The 17,810-nt window shown below is 34.1% G+C and overlaps 1 protein-coding gene across 1 annotated transcript in view; it reads right to left on the bottom strand.

Annotated features, from left to right (window-relative positions):
* CFAP54 (cilia and flagella associated protein 54) overlaps positions 1-17,810 on the bottom strand; it is a 102,336-nt gene that overhangs the window by 11,377 nt on the left and 73,149 nt on the right. The window contains exons 50-63 of the mRNA XM_072348191.1: positions 17,498-17,702; positions 17,148-17,242; positions 15,625-15,794; positions 10,976-11,078; positions 9,717-9,855; positions 8,738-8,895; positions 8,353-8,538; positions 7,321-7,447; positions 6,651-6,806; positions 5,651-5,759; positions 3,707-3,812; positions 2,711-2,806; positions 2,083-2,224; positions 31-228 (exon numbers count right to left, since the gene is read on the bottom strand). Of these exons, the coding sequence (XP_072204292.1) occupies positions 31-228; positions 2,083-2,224; positions 2,711-2,806; positions 3,707-3,812; positions 5,651-5,759; positions 6,651-6,806; positions 7,321-7,447; positions 8,353-8,538; positions 8,738-8,895; positions 9,717-9,855; positions 10,976-11,078; positions 15,625-15,794; positions 17,148-17,242; positions 17,498-17,702 (1,990 nt within the window). The remainder of the gene's footprint in view (positions 1-30; positions 229-2,082; positions 2,225-2,710; positions 2,807-3,706; positions 3,813-5,650; positions 5,760-6,650; positions 6,807-7,320; positions 7,448-8,352; positions 8,539-8,737; positions 8,896-9,716; positions 9,856-10,975; positions 11,079-15,624; positions 15,795-17,147; positions 17,243-17,497; positions 17,703-17,810) is intronic.

Raw genomic sequence — 17,810 nt, 5'->3', positions numbered from 1 at the left:
CAGTTTCCCAGAAAGAAGAAAAAATCATACCAAATAGGTTTGTGTGACAAAGCCCTTTTATATAACTATGGTAGCGAATTAGGTGAACCCATGTTGTTATCTCTTTCTTCTGGCTGGAGCTGGCATCAAGACATTCCATTCCTTCATTTTGGTTCTGCTCCTTCTGTATGATTTGTTTACTTTCAGTAGACGATGCTGTATGACTTCCACAGACAACACTGTATCCATCTGCAAATCCAGTAACAGATCAAAAATAGATATTAAGCCAAAGGTTGCAATTCAAAGCCTGTTTCTGCACTGTGTTGCAACTGGCTGGCTGTAACTAAACAAGCAACTTGTGAACTCAATTACGTTTTTATAAGAGGAATATTCTTCATATTGTTTCAGCAGTTTTTGAACATTGTAAAGAAAATATTTCTCTGATCATAGCCAAGAATCTGAGGGATCCTGGCAAGAAAGACAGAAGGGCAGAGAGAATGTCTTTCTTCCCTCTCTATCTTTGAGCTATGGAAGATTCAAGCAAATGCAGAATTCACGGAGCTTTGTCTCCAATCTGTGGGGCACACAGCCATCCATCTGCATCACTCATTAATGTACAGATATACATCATGTTTAGATCTATTTACAAAACTCTGTTAATTAAAACATTTAAATAAACCATTTAACTTAAACTGAGATCCGTGTCTAGTCTCTGTCGTCTAACACTTACCCTGAATCCTCAAAATCCACAGCAAAATGCAATCCTACTCCTCTTTACTAGTGGAATCACAAAAGGCCAAATTAATTACACCACGTGCTCTCCTGTACAACTGTATTCCTGACATTTCACAGACAATTGTAAAAGCAGAAATTTACTTAAAATATCTACATTGTGTATTAACAAAACTTAAACACTGGGTTTCATCAATGGCTTTCAAGAAAATATTTGCCATGCTGTGCTGATCAATTCCATTTCAATTTGTGTTTGTGTATTTTGGCCCACTTTGCTTTTCTACGGTTTCATTTTTCCTTGGACTGCCAAACAGTCCTATCAGGATAAACACCTGCTGCGTTTGCTACGATAAAAAAAAAGGATCCATAATTATAAACAAATGATGCCAGCATGAGACAATCAGATTGATGGGAGGTCTTAGCCGAAAACACTTGATTTCATAAACCAATCAAAACACATATGTTTAAATGCTGTAAAGTAAGCAGTCATTGCTCAGCTTTGCCAGCAACCATCAGGCAGAACTGTTCAATCTTTGTCAGCCATTTGAGATGACTGAAATGAAGCCACAGAACCAAAATTTGTTACTAAATGTTTCCAAGTGTAAAAATAAACAGAATTCCTAATTGCATTCAGTTTATATTTTCTGAAAAACTTTCATTCCATCAAATCCAGTCATCATAAAATAACTGTAGAAGCTGGAAGTAAACCAGGCATAGTTCCACAGAAAAGCCAGTGGAACAGTCCCTTGTAGATAATACACTGAACCAGAAAGACGGATCCTTATTAGCTTGTAATTGTAAAATGCAGTGCCTGGGCAGATAATTTAGCAAGAGTTGGGGTTGTTTGTTTGGTTTGCTGTTTTTATGTTGTTGCTGTTTTGCTTTATTTTAATGGGGAGCTATTCAATATCAACATTTCTTTGCCAAATCATAAGGAAAAGTGAAAATATCCAAGCAAAAGCTGTATAGCTACAGGAAAAAAATGCATTCTAGCTGACTGCTTGATTAAAAAAGACTGTGATGACTGACTGGGGGCCAAGAGCTAGTATAAGCCTAGGGAAGCCTTGTAAGGTCCATGTGCTTTCCTAAAAGATGTGCACTATTCCTTTCTCTTTCTTTCTCTGATCCACAGGATGCAAACAGTGCCATTTTCCTTAGCCTATCAAACACATACACCGGCTGATATTGAAGATCCATTAGTCAGGTGACCTAAACTGCTCTTATTTCATGCTGTCAGGATTCAGCTTTTATTTTCTAAATCTGACTTGCAGTTTTAATAAATGAAAATTAGATGTCAAACATATTACTAGATTATATGCCATAAATTATTTCTTCTTTAATGTTCTAATATTACTAGGCAGAAAATAATACCGGACAAGTAGTCTATGTATGAAGCAAGAAGATCCATGGAAGCAAATTCTGGAATTTTCTGCTGTACTGCATCCTCCACACTGCGTTCTTTAATGTTCTCCATTCCAATTAACAGCTGAGAGGCAACCACTGCTTCACTGACCTAAACATAATATTTATTTTAAGACCTGTTCACTTTTATATTTATACAGATTTTAAAACGTGAGACCGACAAGCTAACAATGAAAAATTAATTATTCAACATATTATATTTTTTAAAGCACCTGTCATATGGTACATACTGTATTTAAATAAATCATTATTGCTGGCAGCTTAATTACTATACAAGTGATTTCAAATCAGATATCTTCACCTGGGTGCTGCGGATGTCTACCCACACGTCAAATACATATGCACATATCAGGCAGTGTGCTGTTATATTTGCATTTAATCAACATAGAGGCAAACAGGGTCATATCTGTCCATGAGAGATTAAATGCACCACTCACACAGTGTCCATTCTGATTTCCTCAAATTAAGACCCCTGCCAGAAATTTCAGGGAGCCTTAATTCTTGTCTTGTTTTTGCATGCTCTTTGTATGAGATAAAACCAGACAAAAAAATTAACTCCTTAGAATATTGTCCCAACCTGTCTGGCTGCTCTTACTGCAATCCAAGCTCGTACTCTGTAGCCTTCTGATTTCAGAGCCTCACCGGGAGAGGAAGTGTTTTCTCCATCAGAGATCTAAAATTATACACCCATTCTTAGTTATGGTTCCAAATGTTCTGTGGTAAAATATACTTTGCTAGTAGCAAAAATCCTTAGACTTACAGAATTGTTTCATTTAAAACTAAAAATTGGCACTGATTTAATAAATCCATTGATTCAATGCTAAAACTTATAAGGCTGCTCCTCTAAAAATTTTCTCAGAGCAGCTTATATAATTACCCTCACCATTCTAGGGACTTTTGGTATAATTTTCTGTTTTCTACAATCTTAGTTATTCTTTCATGTTAAACATTACACTCTGAAAATGGTTAGCAGCTGCTGTAACATAGTTAAAACATTTTATATTTCCCATGTCTGTATTTAAAAAAGTTGAGATATGGTAAAGTATGAGTATTACCATGTAAGAATCATGTTAGAATGTTACATTTTCTTTGCAAAGATAAACTTAACTTGCACAGAATCAGGAATGAAACCACTTGGTTCTGTTTCTTCCCATTTTATAATAACATCAACAACACAAAAAAAGTTTTAAATGTCATTATATTCAGTAAAAAATGACAAATCACATCAGACATTATATAATTCTCCTGCAGTACTATGTGATTTTTTCATGTGTTTTTTCTACTAGGATTTTCTTACCAGTATTATTTATAAGTATTATATCTATAATATATATAATAAACATATTATATATATTATTATATATCATATAATAAATATAATTTATAAATATAATTAATATATTACAATATATGTGTGTATTATATTATATATTATATATTATATACTATATATTATATATTATATGTAATAAGTAAGTCTTGCCAAGTAACAGCTTGGCAAGAAGAACAATGCTCTAACAGAAAGATGCTTCCTGCTTTGAAGAGGCCACTACCTAAAAGACAGAAAATATACCTCTGATTTTGAAGGGATCACCTCATCTCTTTGTGACAAATTCTCACTATTTGTGGCAAAATGCAAATATAGTAGTGCTATTTCAAGGTATGATCTTCTTATTAACCTTTAAGAGACAACATGCAGGTTAATCAGTGTTACTACAAAAGATAGTGTCATGATGACAAGACTTGCCAAGCAGCATCACCATATGAATCATTCATCCAGTCCAAATCAACTGCTTAAAACACATCTCCTTTCAGAGCCACGCAATCTTGCTTTGAAGTCTCTATGGTATGTTTAACATATAACACAATGGTTTATGAGTTTGACAAATACAATTTGTGCCATGAGGAACAAGCAGTGAATAAATAAATGGCAAATATTTAGTAAGAAAACTGTAGTTCTAAAAGAAAAGTGATCTTTCAGTACAGAACCGGCAAGGGTTGCCCTTCCTTCCTCAAGTCAAGGCATTTGTCTGTTGTCCTGCTTTTCCTTGATGTATGGATGGCAAAATTTGGATATGAATCTTCAGTCACTCCATAGAAAATCATTCTCTCTTCCAAGAACCAGCAAAAATGCTAAGAGTGACCAAAATAATCTCTGGACTCAACTGAAGAACCTTCTTAGTTCCGAGTTCTATACCAGAACATTCTCCATCTTCAGATGAACTCTCCTTATCAGCTCCTTCCAGTACTTCCTTCTCCTTTGTTCACTTTTACAGTATTATCATAAACCAGGCCCAAATAAGTGTATCTGCAGAACTTCTTGTACATTTATATTCACTGTATGTTTCTAAGACTTTTTATGTAGATTCCTCCCAGCACTGCAGAACTCTGCAGATTTCCCCTAAGAATTGGCTTCCTTAATCTCAGCAACAAACTCCTGCACATGCAGTTACTCTTTTGGACAGTCATATTGCACAGAGTTGGCTGCTGAGACAGTCCCATAAATTTCAGCTTATGTGACTTGTTGAAGCAAAATATGAAAGTCACAGAATGATGTACAGGAAAACGAGAACTAAGTGTGAAGATGACAAGTTCTACACTCAGTTGGCCACAATTTAGTTAACTTTCTAGTCTCACTAATAAATAAGTATTTCAGGCATGAAGACATGACCATTCCACAGATATCTGAGGGCTTATATGAGGGTGATTGGGATGTTTAGTTATCTAAAATAAGAGAGTCAGGGTTCACTGATGTTGCTGTGCAGACTGCAGCAAATTAAGTAAGAGTGCAGCAAATTAAACTTGGAGAACTTTACCACAGCCCATTTCTGTACTATCCTCTATCATGTTGATGGCTTGTAGAGGTTTATCACTATGCTACTGCTCCAGTGTTCAGAGTTCTGGTTCATTAACTTAAGTAGCAGAATACCCACACAATCAAGGTAAACTGCTGCCTTCACACTGTCCGTAAACATACATGGCACATTATTCATTAAGACTGGTCAAGGATCTAAAAAAATGCTGAAGTCCAATATGTCAGAGCTGCTTGAAAGAATTTATTGGCTGGCTTGGCTCAGTTCTTCAGGCATCTCCTATACAGATAACTAATGTCAAAGTCACTGTCCTGATATCTGTTACAAACACATTTCCTATGCTCCTTCTGCCTCTGTTCTGCCTTTTTCTGGCTGCTAACCTTTTCAAGCTGGATTTCTATTATCTGGAAGGGGGCAGGCCACAGCTCATCTTCTGAAATATGAATAAAACTCCTCTTTAACTAGCACTGTCTCTGGGCTGGGAGAAGGGGAAGAAATTTGGAAACAAAAACAAAAGCCATAGCTTTGTGTACTCAAAAATATGTTTTAAAGTTGTCTTCACATTTCTTTCAAGGAAGAGAATGAATATACTGTAGTTCTACACTACCCATAAAGAAAACTGTCCAAAATCACAAGAAATCCATCATCAAGTCTTAGAAAAAGGTCAAAACATGTTTTGATAATTCTATATATTTTTTTCTTACTCAAAGTTTTGATCATGCTGCTGGCTCAGTTTTATAGCTTCCAACAGGGTTTCAACAGCTTGATAAGGCTTGTTATTGCCTGCTTTGGTTATCTGGCATTCCACCTTACCTAAGAAAGAAATACAGAAAGCTAATTTGCAAGATTTTGCTGGTTTTTGTTTGTTTCCTGTAAGACCTAACCTGCTTGCCTAGTAGGAAAATTCAACAATGTATTGCACTATGATTTTTCTTCCCGATAAGCAAAAGCCTTTCCAGATCTTTTAAATGTTATACACAAATCCTGTATTAGAACTTATTTCATAAAGTAGATAAAATAATCAATCTTTGGAACCTTAACAACACCTAATATGCAGCAGACTTAACCAGAAGATCATTGTACATTGTGGGGTTAGAGATCTATGTAGCAGTCACTGTGTAGGCCTTTACATGGCCAGAAGGATGTCCCCTGGCCACAGAATGAACTTAGGATAAGTTCTGTTGCACTATCCTCACCTTTATAGTGTTAACTCTTGCACATGGCATTTCAAGTGTTACTTTATAGTCTAAGTACCTTTCTGGCTAGGATCCTAACAAACAAGCTCTTCCAGGTGCAAAACATAATGCCAGTGAAGTCCAAATGCATGCAGACATTGTGTAACTCGTTAGCTTTGTTAAGTCATTTAGAAATACTTTATGAAGCTCTCATCTTCTTTACTTCAGACTGATGCAAATAAGCTAATTAGCTCTCTACAGTATCTTAAACCTCATCAGTTATGCCCTTTGATCCCTGATAACACAGAGATGGGAAAGGTTCTACTGCAGTTTTGAAATTCTTTATTGCATAATGCACCTTGAATTATGTTATCATGATATGAAACACAGAAAAGAAGTCTGCAGTTACAGGGATGCATATCCACATCTGTTCTATTTTGACAGGAAAACATCTTAGTTTCAAGAAAGCCCACAAGTATAAGATTGTCTCAGAAATGCTATCATGACAAACGAACAGGATTTTATTTACCTATCTGAAAAAGAAGTTGAGCTTCCATATCTAATACTTTTGTTGCAGATGCCCTGCAAAGCTTCAGTGCTGTTTCTAGATGTTTGAGAGCATGTAACCATTGCAGCGGATCTTCTCTTTCAGGTGTGCAAGCTACTCTTTCAACTAATGTGTTTCCTAAAGAAAAACAAACAGATACCTATTAGTAAATGATTTAATAATAATTTAAAAAAAAAAAAAAAAAAAAAAAGTTATGCAAAACAAAGTTAATTTCCTAGAACAAATACTGTTACATATTTGCCATTACAATCCAATTCTCAAAAATCGGAGTGATTAATGGATATGGATATGGAAGTATAATACTATTTCACTACTTCACAATGCTAATAAGGTTTACTTAGACGATAATAAGTTTAGGCTACACTAATCATATCTGACACAACTGATCTGTAAGAACCTGCAGTAAGCCACTTCCTACCATTGTTTCACTTGACAGCTACAGGCAGAACCCACCCCTCTCTGAGCATCAACAAATTCTGAAATTCCTTATCTACTAATCAGACCCTTCTCTGAAATAATTGCTTCACTATCTTTACTTCTGACATATCAGATTGTTTTATCTGCTGATGTATAAAATATGAATGAAAATGAATGAAAATATATATATATTAATGAATTGCATTTTTCTTACCAATTCTCATTTTGACTTGGGCTAGAAGGTTTATGTAGGGCAAGTAGATATTTTTTGCAGGCAGGATAAGGCAGGACAATGTACTGTCTTCTATCTGCTGTTCAATACATTCTCCACAAAAAAAAATCTATGAAAAGAGTATGTTTTATAAAACTGAGTTACAGACAGCAAATTAAATCCTTTGAAGAACTAGGTTAGGTACTTGTAAGACCCTAGAACTCAAGGGTTTCTTATAAAAGAGCACTAGAAGACAGCCTGATGCTCTTGAACTCCTTTACTTCAATTTGTGATTGTCATCTTTGCTGAGAAATTTGGTATCAAATGGAGAATTTCAATGAACTCTTAATCAGATTTATTAACATTATTTTTGTTTCTAAAAGCAAATTCCCTCAAAACAAATTGTCCTTAAGAAGCAGAACTCCCAAGTAACATTCTTATTAGAAACTGTTATTTCTGGAAAGAAATCTAACATACAACAAAAGGCAGAGGCCAGAAAGAAAAATAACGTACCTATGGGTCAATCAAACTTTTCATTCATAATGAATTCATAAGAGTAAGGGGGAACACATTGTACATTGTTAAGTCTGTAAAGATTTTCTAAGTAAGTCAAATGACTCTAAGTAAGTTAAGGAATAAAGCTAAATTCTTAAACTTCAGTGCTCAAAAGTCAGGAATTTTATGAGATGTACACCTTCCCTGAGGTGTTCAGAGTAATGTATCCCTCATATTCAAGTGGGAAATCTGAGCTTTCAGTACCTACGAAAAATGAAACTCCCTATTTCAGTTCTCACAAATGAATATACACCTGCAAGTTTTCAGTGTTTTTTAAACCACAAAAATATCAGGCTATTTAGGACCATGAGTATGCAAGATGAATATACAAAATAAGTTTGGCAAGGTGAATTACTTCTTTATACTACGTGATCTTGGGAAAATTCCTAGTTAATGGGAATAGCTCTCTTAATAAATTGTTAGAAGAACTATCAGAATCATTGTAAGAATGTGCAAATGCTATATAAATCAAATACTCACTTCTTTCAAGGTGATTTCATGTGCCAAATTTAGTAAGTTTAATGGTTCCACTGCAGAAGAGAAATATTCCATATTCTCTGCTCTTTGCAGCTCTAGCACGTCTGCCATCAGAAGCATACTTTTCACAAGAGTCAAAGAAGCTGGAGGAGAAATAAATTTATCCTCTTGCAGTAAACTGATGATATTCTGTTTGGACATAGATAACAAAAACCAATGTAGTTACTACTTTTGCTGTCTATTTATGAGGACAAATCACAGAAACTGAAAAAAGAAATCTACTGCAGAGGCACTATTTCAAGCTTATTTAATGCTGGCATCAGCTGTTCTGACTACCAAAAAAAAATGTACCGAAGAAAAGCCAACAGTTTCTCTTTTGTGCTCAAACCTGCAAAAGAAGTTTAATGTCAGCCAGGGGACATCCTTCTTGCAGGTCAAGAATTGCTGCTTGAACCATCATTTCAGCCTGAGTCTCAGTATCACGAAAGGCTTCTGACTCTAATATTACTTCTTTTATAATACTTCTGCGTTCAGCCACATACTTTTCTAGAACAAGGAAATATATGATTAGTAAAATATAACAGAAGTTGATTCTTCTCTAAAAATTTACAGGGAAACTGAAAATACAGATTCCACATTTACTGCTTCATCCACTTTGTGCCAAATTTGCTCAAAAAAAAAAAAAAAAAAAAAAAAAAAAAGTGTTTAATTCATCCAATCTTTAAATTCATCCAATTGCATTCTATGTATGTAAGTCACCAGCATTAATAATTAGATTTTGCAGAGTAGACATCATATTCAAAAATCTGGTCTTACTTAGCATTCCAAAATAGAACCACAGGAGAGATTATTATAAAAGTTTGACTGCAGACCTGAACTGTGATTTTGATACTAGAGTGAGCTTCAGAGTTTATACAGTTTATAGAACTAAGTAGGAAAACTTTTTCTTTCATCATCAAACAAATCTTTAAATGTACTACGTGGGATCTCATTTAAAATCTTAAAAAGAATCTAGAACATGATATTTTCATTTATAGGCAATATAAAAACTGAAAAAAGAAAGCTTTTATATTTTTAAAACCAGTGCCTTGTATTTTTTAAAACAGGCAAAATGATTTAATTTAGTTTCACTTTTAATTACATTTGAAACTTTTTACTACGTGATTATCAAAAGATAGTAAACACCAATGTAATGTTTTGTGTTTTCAATGCTCTGAGATGATACTCAGAAATACAGTATGGTGTCCTCGCTGCATTGGATGAATTTATTACAAATAACTGCGGAGTACTGTTAGCATTTTTATTTATGAAAAATAATTGAGTCTTGCCATTATACTCCAAAAGTTTAAATCAAAAAAGGGTAATACCTTCCTTATCACCAACACGGTGTAGCTGTGTTGCTAGTGCAGTCACTAACATTTTACGACACCTTAGCCACAGACGTATATTCAAATGGTCTTGTGCTATAGCACTGTGAGGCTCGTGGACACCTTCAACACAAGGATTCTAATATTTCCAAAAGCAAGAAAATGTTAATCATGGATTCGATTGCTTTACTACAAACAAAGCAACAGGACAGTATCAGTATAAGATAAATCAAGTTAATGCAGATATATTAAACATAAATACATAATCATAACAAAAATTTTATTTGAAGAAAAGATACTGTTAGTTGCTTGTTTTTTAAATACATAGGAGGAGTCCACTTATTATTTAAATTAAAATCTATGCAAAAATTGAAACATAATCTAATTAAACCAGTTTTTACGGGAGTGTGCATAAATATGCTTATATATCACATGTAAGTGAGAAAACCTGAACCACCACACGTCTCATGGAGAATAATTCTAAGAGTCTGGACTTGTATCAAAAAGAAACCATTGCACCAATGTAGTACTGACTGGAAGCACTTAGTAGAATTCTCAACTTAGCTCCCTGCGCCATTCTTCACATATTAAAAAGTCTTTTTATTACTAAAGCTCTGCAGTCCATAGTCTAAGATTGCTCCAGAAAGCAATAGAAGGACACTTGCTCTGTTCATAGGAGTCTACTTGCCTAACTGTGTGAATACAAACATGTGGTGTATGACGAATAGGTTTTGCACACTGGTTTCCCAAAGCATAGGTCAGTATCTCTCCATGCTAGCCAACAGGATTTCACTGATACCTTGCTAAATTTGGAATACAGCAATAATGAGAACTGTTCTGTTTGGCTCTTACAAAAAGAGAATACTCTGTGAAAGGTTTTCAATTAAAAAGAAAAGAAAGAAAAAAATCCACAAGCTATCTTGACTGAAATGTACACCTGCTACCTGTTTTTCCACTTTCAATCTTGTTTTTTTATAAAATAAAAGGAGATTTTCAATTCTGGCACGGGAGAGTGCTCATATAGAAAATGTAATTCCTAACCGCATACAAAAAAGATGGTGATTATATAGAGACATGTTGAATACAGTACAGGTAATCAGGCAATTGAAGCACGTTATATATCATTTTCTTCCCAAAATAACAGCAACCATGTGATATGGGCAACTGCTGTGTTCCAACATTCTGAAAATCTCCCAACACTTAGTACAAGGCTTCATATTACAAAAAACAGTCATATAATTACTAAATCCAGTACGTACCAAACTCTGCCTTTTATCTCTTTTTTCTCGAAAATGTGTTGCTGTCATCCTAAAAATATCTGCATCTTGGAGAAGCTGAATTGCAGAGAAAGCCAAAGCAACGCTATGAGACAGAAGAATATTATTAAAATCCACTCATTATACTTCTCATTGTATGTTTTCATTATATTAGATATTCTACTTCTGACTCTATCAGAGATATTTGTAAGCAGTTATCAATTTTTGCTTCATTTGAACATAAAACTTGCATTAGGAGCATGTTCTGAATCTGTATGAAAGTGAGAAGAGTAGGAAGAGAAACTGTTTTGCCAAGAACAGATATAACCTGATAATAATGGGTAAGTCAAGAAATACAATCTTCTGTTGGAGCAATTAAAATGTAACTCCAATCTAAATTTCAGTTATCCATGTCTTTCTCCAGGGATGGGCTTTTAGAAATTAAAAGATGTAAAAATAATGAAAATTACAAACTGGGAGAGATCTTTATGTCATCCAGAACTAGAGAGCTAAGAAAATAGGTTTCTAAATCAATCTTTTCCAGACTATGTGTTATTCCTTTTGCTACATCCCCTATAATTAAATAATTGCAGACTCTCAGTAAACGCCATCTATCAAAACTTGAGCAAGGTGCCATTCTGGGTAACCTTGCTAGTAAGCAATCATGTGATTTTGGCTCTGAGCTCCCACTGCCCTATCACAAATCCTTTTCTGGAGCTCTCCAAACAGCATCTTGAATGATACAGGCATTACTAGGACTACTGCAGCAATTAGCTGAACTTCACATAACTCCGAAGAGTTATGACTTGGGATCTCAATATATTGCCAGTTTTCTTATAATACTAACTGCCGTGCTTTTTTTTCCCTTTTCACAGTGTTTTTAGAGTGTTCAGATACACTTTTCAACTTTTATGACAGCTATGAAAATGTAACGCTATAATAGCAGACTTGGTGAATAAAATTATTTTCAGGATACGAAGACACTTGCAAAACCAACATAATGAGAAGATCATTTGAACAAGACTTTTTCCCCAAAGAAAATGCTGCTCCATATATTCCAAGGCTGAAAAAAAAGCAGTGTCTCACAGTATTAACTTTCCAATTGTAATTATACATTTTCCCCTGAAACTGTAAACTTCTAATTTCCTAGCTCTCTGAAACATCTTTAGTTTGTTTGCTTGTTTTGCAATGCTACTTACTCTTCACCCACTGAAACACATTCTCCTAATGATGGAAAAGTACTTAGGGGTATCTCTAGGTCACCTCAGAGATTTTCCAGTTAATTGTTAAAGATGTATATCCAAAATTCAGATCTATGCTAAAGACTCTTTACATAGATTTTACATATAGAGACTCTATACAGAGACTGGCTGCTATGAAGCAAAAGGAAAAAATTATGAATACCTTAAGGCCTTCTTACTTGCACTACCAGGGTAATATAAAGAGCTTATAATGTGAGAAGGATTTGGATTGTTTGAATATACTGCTTTTGAGAAGTGTTAGATTAACTGCTATGAAGGCAAAGTTCTTGATTCATGCATGAAGAGTGCACTACTCTGAAATTACTCACACTGTTCTGCCAACATTTACGTGACCACAGGATACATAAGCTCCAGAGATAAGAGGGTATTTAGAAGTCCTCCTGCCATTTCTAATTCTATTCTGCTTGTTTTTGTGATGCAGAATTGGATGGATTGCACCAATTCACCAGAAATAGACCCCAAAGTAGCAGTGAGAACCACAACCGTTAGTATCTTGTCTTTCAGCTTTCAGAATTCAGTCCTTATGAATCTCCTTCATCATCCCTTTACCTCAGTTTTATTCAATGAAGTGAAAATAGAATAAATCAGTGTTGAATTTTATGACAACTCTCTCAAAAAAAACCTGAAAAGTTGAAACAAAATTTGCTTATAAGAGCAAAACAGGCACTATGGACATTGCAGTGAAATATCCCAGATGCTTTTCTTTCTTTTTATTAAGAAGAGTTTCCTCCTGAAACCAGACATCAAAGTTAAAATTATGGCAAAAACTGACATTATTCAAAACATTTTTTGAGGTTCTATGGCTGACTTTTCTCATATAAAATGGAGAAGGTGCAGCACTCAAGGGTATATCCAAGCTTTTAAGAAATATTAACCTACCTTCCCAAGCGCCATGGCCCCCAGTTAACTGTGTGCCCAGCAATTCCGAAAATGAGGTGATTTTTTTAAACATGCTTACATACAATTTCAACATTACAATGTAGGCTGCAAGGCCAAGACTTCATATATACACTCTTTTAAACAGTAGTTTATTCACTTAAACAGACAAGTACATATTTAGATAATTAGAAACCTGACAAACTTGGGGAAATACTGTGTAGATATTCTCATTGAGATCAAATATTCTTATACATACAGTTATACCGAGGGATTAATTTTTTGCAAGACAGAGGCTATAACATAGAAGTTTTCCTTGATGAAATTTTTGTGACCCTCTTTTGCTGCCAACAAGAGTGATGTGCCTATATATTTCCCTTGACAAAATACACATCCTTTCATCAGCCAACTCAGAAAGTGGCAAGATGATCAAAATAGGAAAGTACAGCTGACTGTATCAATTTCACCACTAAATCATTTCACCAAAGGAAGAAAAAAAAGAAAAAAAGATAAATTTCTGTAATATCATGCAAAGTTTGATTTCTAGGCTGGCAGGCAGGAAACATTTAGCTGTCCAAAGGAATGTTTCATTTCTATCTGAGGCAGATAGATCAGCAGTTTCCATGGAAGGCATTGCAATATAGTTATAAAATTGTGTAAAAAAACAAAACAAAACAAATCAAACAAACAAACAAAAACCCTCTTTCTTTATCTGTAGGCTGTTGGGTTCTTCTTCTCTGCTATCTGAGCACTGTCAATATATAAGGCCCATTAAACAGCCATCAAAAATTTGCGAGCCCTAAAAAAAATTGTCTATAAAATGTTTCACATCTATTGGAACCACTGACAATGTGAAATAGTGACTTCAGTATTATGCAAGTTATAAGTCAGCAGAGAAACTATAAGAAATAATGACAGGTCAATAAGAAGGGAGACAATTTAGCAGGGTGAATATGCTAGAGTCAGTGTTCTATTAACATAGACTTTCACCAAGCCTACTATCAAGATAACCCAGAATTATTCACAAAATATTGCATAAATCTGTGTGCTAGTCTTTAGTTGCTAATACGAAAACTTAATAAAATCCACATTCAAAAACGTGATGAGAACATTGTCCAGTGATTTGCTGTTACCTCTTTGACAAATTTATGGCAAACTAATCTAATTTAGAGAGTACTCAAATAGATTAATATTTCATAGTGAGAAATGTAGAAATGCCTACAATAGCCTACAAGTTCTTATTTCTCATCTTCACCAATGACCTTACTAGCTTGGATATAAATTATTGTAGTCCTAATTTGTGAACTTTAAGGAGACCCCTAGGTTTTAAAATAATCTAATGGAAACTTAGGTGATAGATCGGGCAGCAGTATTATTTTACTGCTTTCATTTTAGTACTCCATACAGCACTCTGAAGCTCCTGTCCTCGTTAATGTTTTTTATTGCTGTAACATAACAGCTAAAAAGAAACTGTGCTATTTAAAAGCTATCTGATTTGGAGCTATGTTTGTTTGCCTAAGACAGCTGGGTGAAGGAAAGTAGTTTGCTTTTGACATAGCGTGAAACTTTTTATTTTTTTTAATTAGGCATAAAGGGGAAAAAAAGTTTGAGATTGATTGGCCACCTGAATAATCTACAGCTTCAGCAAGTGTTGCAGGAATCTTCACAATAAGGGTATTCTAACAATAAAAGAAAACATTAATTTGCTTTTTGGCTGGTGCTCATTGTAACATATGATTTTATGTAATAATTTTGGTGTTGTTTAGTCAGACTAGACCTGACAAAAGTGACAAACAGGGATTACTTTCTATCTAACCTCAGTACAGCCTGACAAGTAACAGTGCTATGCCTGCATAAGCTGCTTGTATCCTCAAAATGTTTTCAGTTTAATAAAAGATGCCCAGAAGGAGCCTGTCACTACTAAAAGTGATGTATTTTTAAAGTATTATCCTTCTTATACAAATTAAAATTAAAATTACAAGTATACTAAGCAGAAGAATCCTCCTAGATGAAAGATCAAAACAATGCTCAGATTCAATATCTCTAAGTAGTTAATATATTTATGTATGCTCTGTATATTCAAGGAACAGCACAACTGTAGTTTCTTGAAGTTCTTCAAAATAATTGAAAACCTCAAAACACTTTAAAATCATAAAAAATGCAAGACTTAACAAATCCAGACTCTAAAAAAAGAGAAAACTTTGCAGCTTTTTCTTTGATTTTGTACAAAACCGTATCACAAAAACACCTCACAGAGAAATCACAGGCTTATATCTGATGACCTTTAAAAAAGAAAGATAAAGCAGTAATAAAAAATGAAATACCAGTACAAATTATGTCTGTGTGTGCATTAATGGGCTTATTATGATTAGCTACTAAAATTTAGAAAATCGCTGTAACTTTGTAGACATAAAGGATTCAAAGAAGAAGTTGCAAGCTTTTTATTTATTTGGTTAGTTTACATAAGCAAGGCTGTATAGCATATGGTTGTTCATAAGGATAAAGGATATTTACCTGAGAGCTGCTCGGTGCCACTGCTGAGAAATAGCTGCAAGCTGAAGTTTGGCTTCAATAAGAACCTCTAAATCTTCTGCAGAACACTGGGATATCTTCCCATCATATTTGTCCTGTATGTTCTGCACAAGAAGGTTAAGACTTTCTTCAGCTTCCGTTAACAGAATTCCCTAGAGAAGAACACAGCATTGTATAACTTCAAAAAAAAAAACAACAAAACACAAAATGTTTCTTAAAAAGTATTCTTTCCCATGATATCCTAATAGCACTACACCCTGGAACAAACCAACGTTCAGACAATGTTCTTTTCCTATAAGCAGCTGGGATTTATCATTTTGATTTTGCAGGTTCCAAGTGCTGAAAATAGCAACATTTTAACTGTGCCTGGACTATTTTAATTTATGGGCAACTACATTATATACCATAAAAGATTATTTTACAGCTTAACAGCAGTACTCAATAATTTTAATTCCTCTCATTATCTCATAGCTATACTTGATAATTTTATACTGTAATTTTACTTACTTAGTAATTTTAAATAATAAAATACAATATTAGAATACAATATAAAAGACATTGCAAGACATATTACAGTCTTTTCTATCTGTACTGTGACAGATCTTTGAGCATAGTATGCATCCTGAAATTTCAGCTGTAATTGCAGTCTTTCTAACAAACAGAGCTGCAAGTAGCTGGGAAAGCCAAGACTAAAACAAAGTAAGTTTTACATAAAAGCTCAATCATGGAACCTTCAGAAGAATTCCTTGGCTTTTTTAGCCAATTTCTCTGATAAATTCAGAGCTCTACTGTAAGAGAAAGGATCAAATGATTAAAGAAAAATCCAGAGTGTAAGAAATATATTATGCCTCTTAAATGAGTCTGATTCAGATTAATTTAAATATCTTCAAGATGCTATGTTCACATCATTTTAAAGTTATACTAAAACTTTTAAGTTTCTCATTCATGACATGTAGCAACTGCCATTCAAAACCAAGCCCCATTTCACCAGATGTATTTCACATACTACTCTGTTTGTTAGAATGGTTAAAAGCAGATACTTCTGAAGTGGAAAACCACTCTGAAAGAAGAATATGTCAGCTTTTGACTTTTCACGATGTGGATCTGCGAGACATGAAAGTTACAATTTATCAACAAACAAACCAACTAAAAAATAACCTATGGTATTTTTCTCCAAATAAATCTTGGGAGAGCGCAAGGTGAAAAATTTGAGATATTTCATATATGATAGAGAATTCATTTCCATTTATTTGTAGAACATACCGCTTCATCAAAGCCTCTGACATGTTCTACAACTGCCACCTCCGAAAGGAGATAGTTTGTTCCTGAAAATCCATACACTCTCTAATCTTGTTGCTGAAACTGCCATTCTGAGATCTGACTGAAAATATGGACATCTATGTCATTCTGCCATCATAAATTCAGATACACTGAAAACATTAGTTATGTTTTTGGAACAATCTGAAATTTATTAAGTCCTTTTTTGGGGGGAAAAGAAAAATTACCTTCAGCATGGTCATATTTAATTCAGCTTTACAGTCAATGAGCTGCATCACTGTGTCTCTTTGTTCCCGTTGTCTTGAATTCTTAACAGCATCAACTGTCAAATGCATTTCAATTGAAATTTCAGATAACAGAAGCAGAATCAAATCTATATTTAGATATATTAGCTAAAATGACTTGAAAGATCTTAATGTTGTTTATTTCCATAAAGACTGATATGATCGGCAACAGTTAACATGAATATTGTTTAAAATGTGACAGTTTAATGCATGTGTAATTGTTAAAAGTAAAAAAAACAATGTTTCATAATTTACAGAATAAATCCACTTTTTCACCACCCTTAAACTATTACCTTTTACATTCGATCGTGTATTTCCATCTGCCTTGTTATCAACAGAATATATGCATTTTTCTACTTTTTCAGGTATATTATTTATTGTGGCAGAGAGGCAAATGATGAAATGCATTTTGGCTAAGATTAATTTATTCATGATTTGTTGGTCGCACAGTGGCACTATTGTTAAAGACAGACTCCAATTAAATATGTCCTCCAGGACCTACAAAAAAAAATAATTGTGACTAGTTGAAATGACGTATTTTATATTTTCATTGTTCAAGGCATTTTCTACTTCTAATAATAACAGTGTTTATCAACAGTTAACATG

Source organism: Excalfactoria chinensis, chromosome 1, assembly GCF_039878825.1.
Source record: "Excalfactoria chinensis isolate bCotChi1 chromosome 1, bCotChi1.hap2, whole genome shotgun sequence".
NCBI classification, from domain to species: Eukaryota; Metazoa; Chordata; class Aves; order Galliformes; family Phasianidae; genus Excalfactoria; species Excalfactoria chinensis.
Note: the sequence above shows the minus strand (reverse complement) of the source record. Positions and strands in the feature narration are given on the sequence as shown.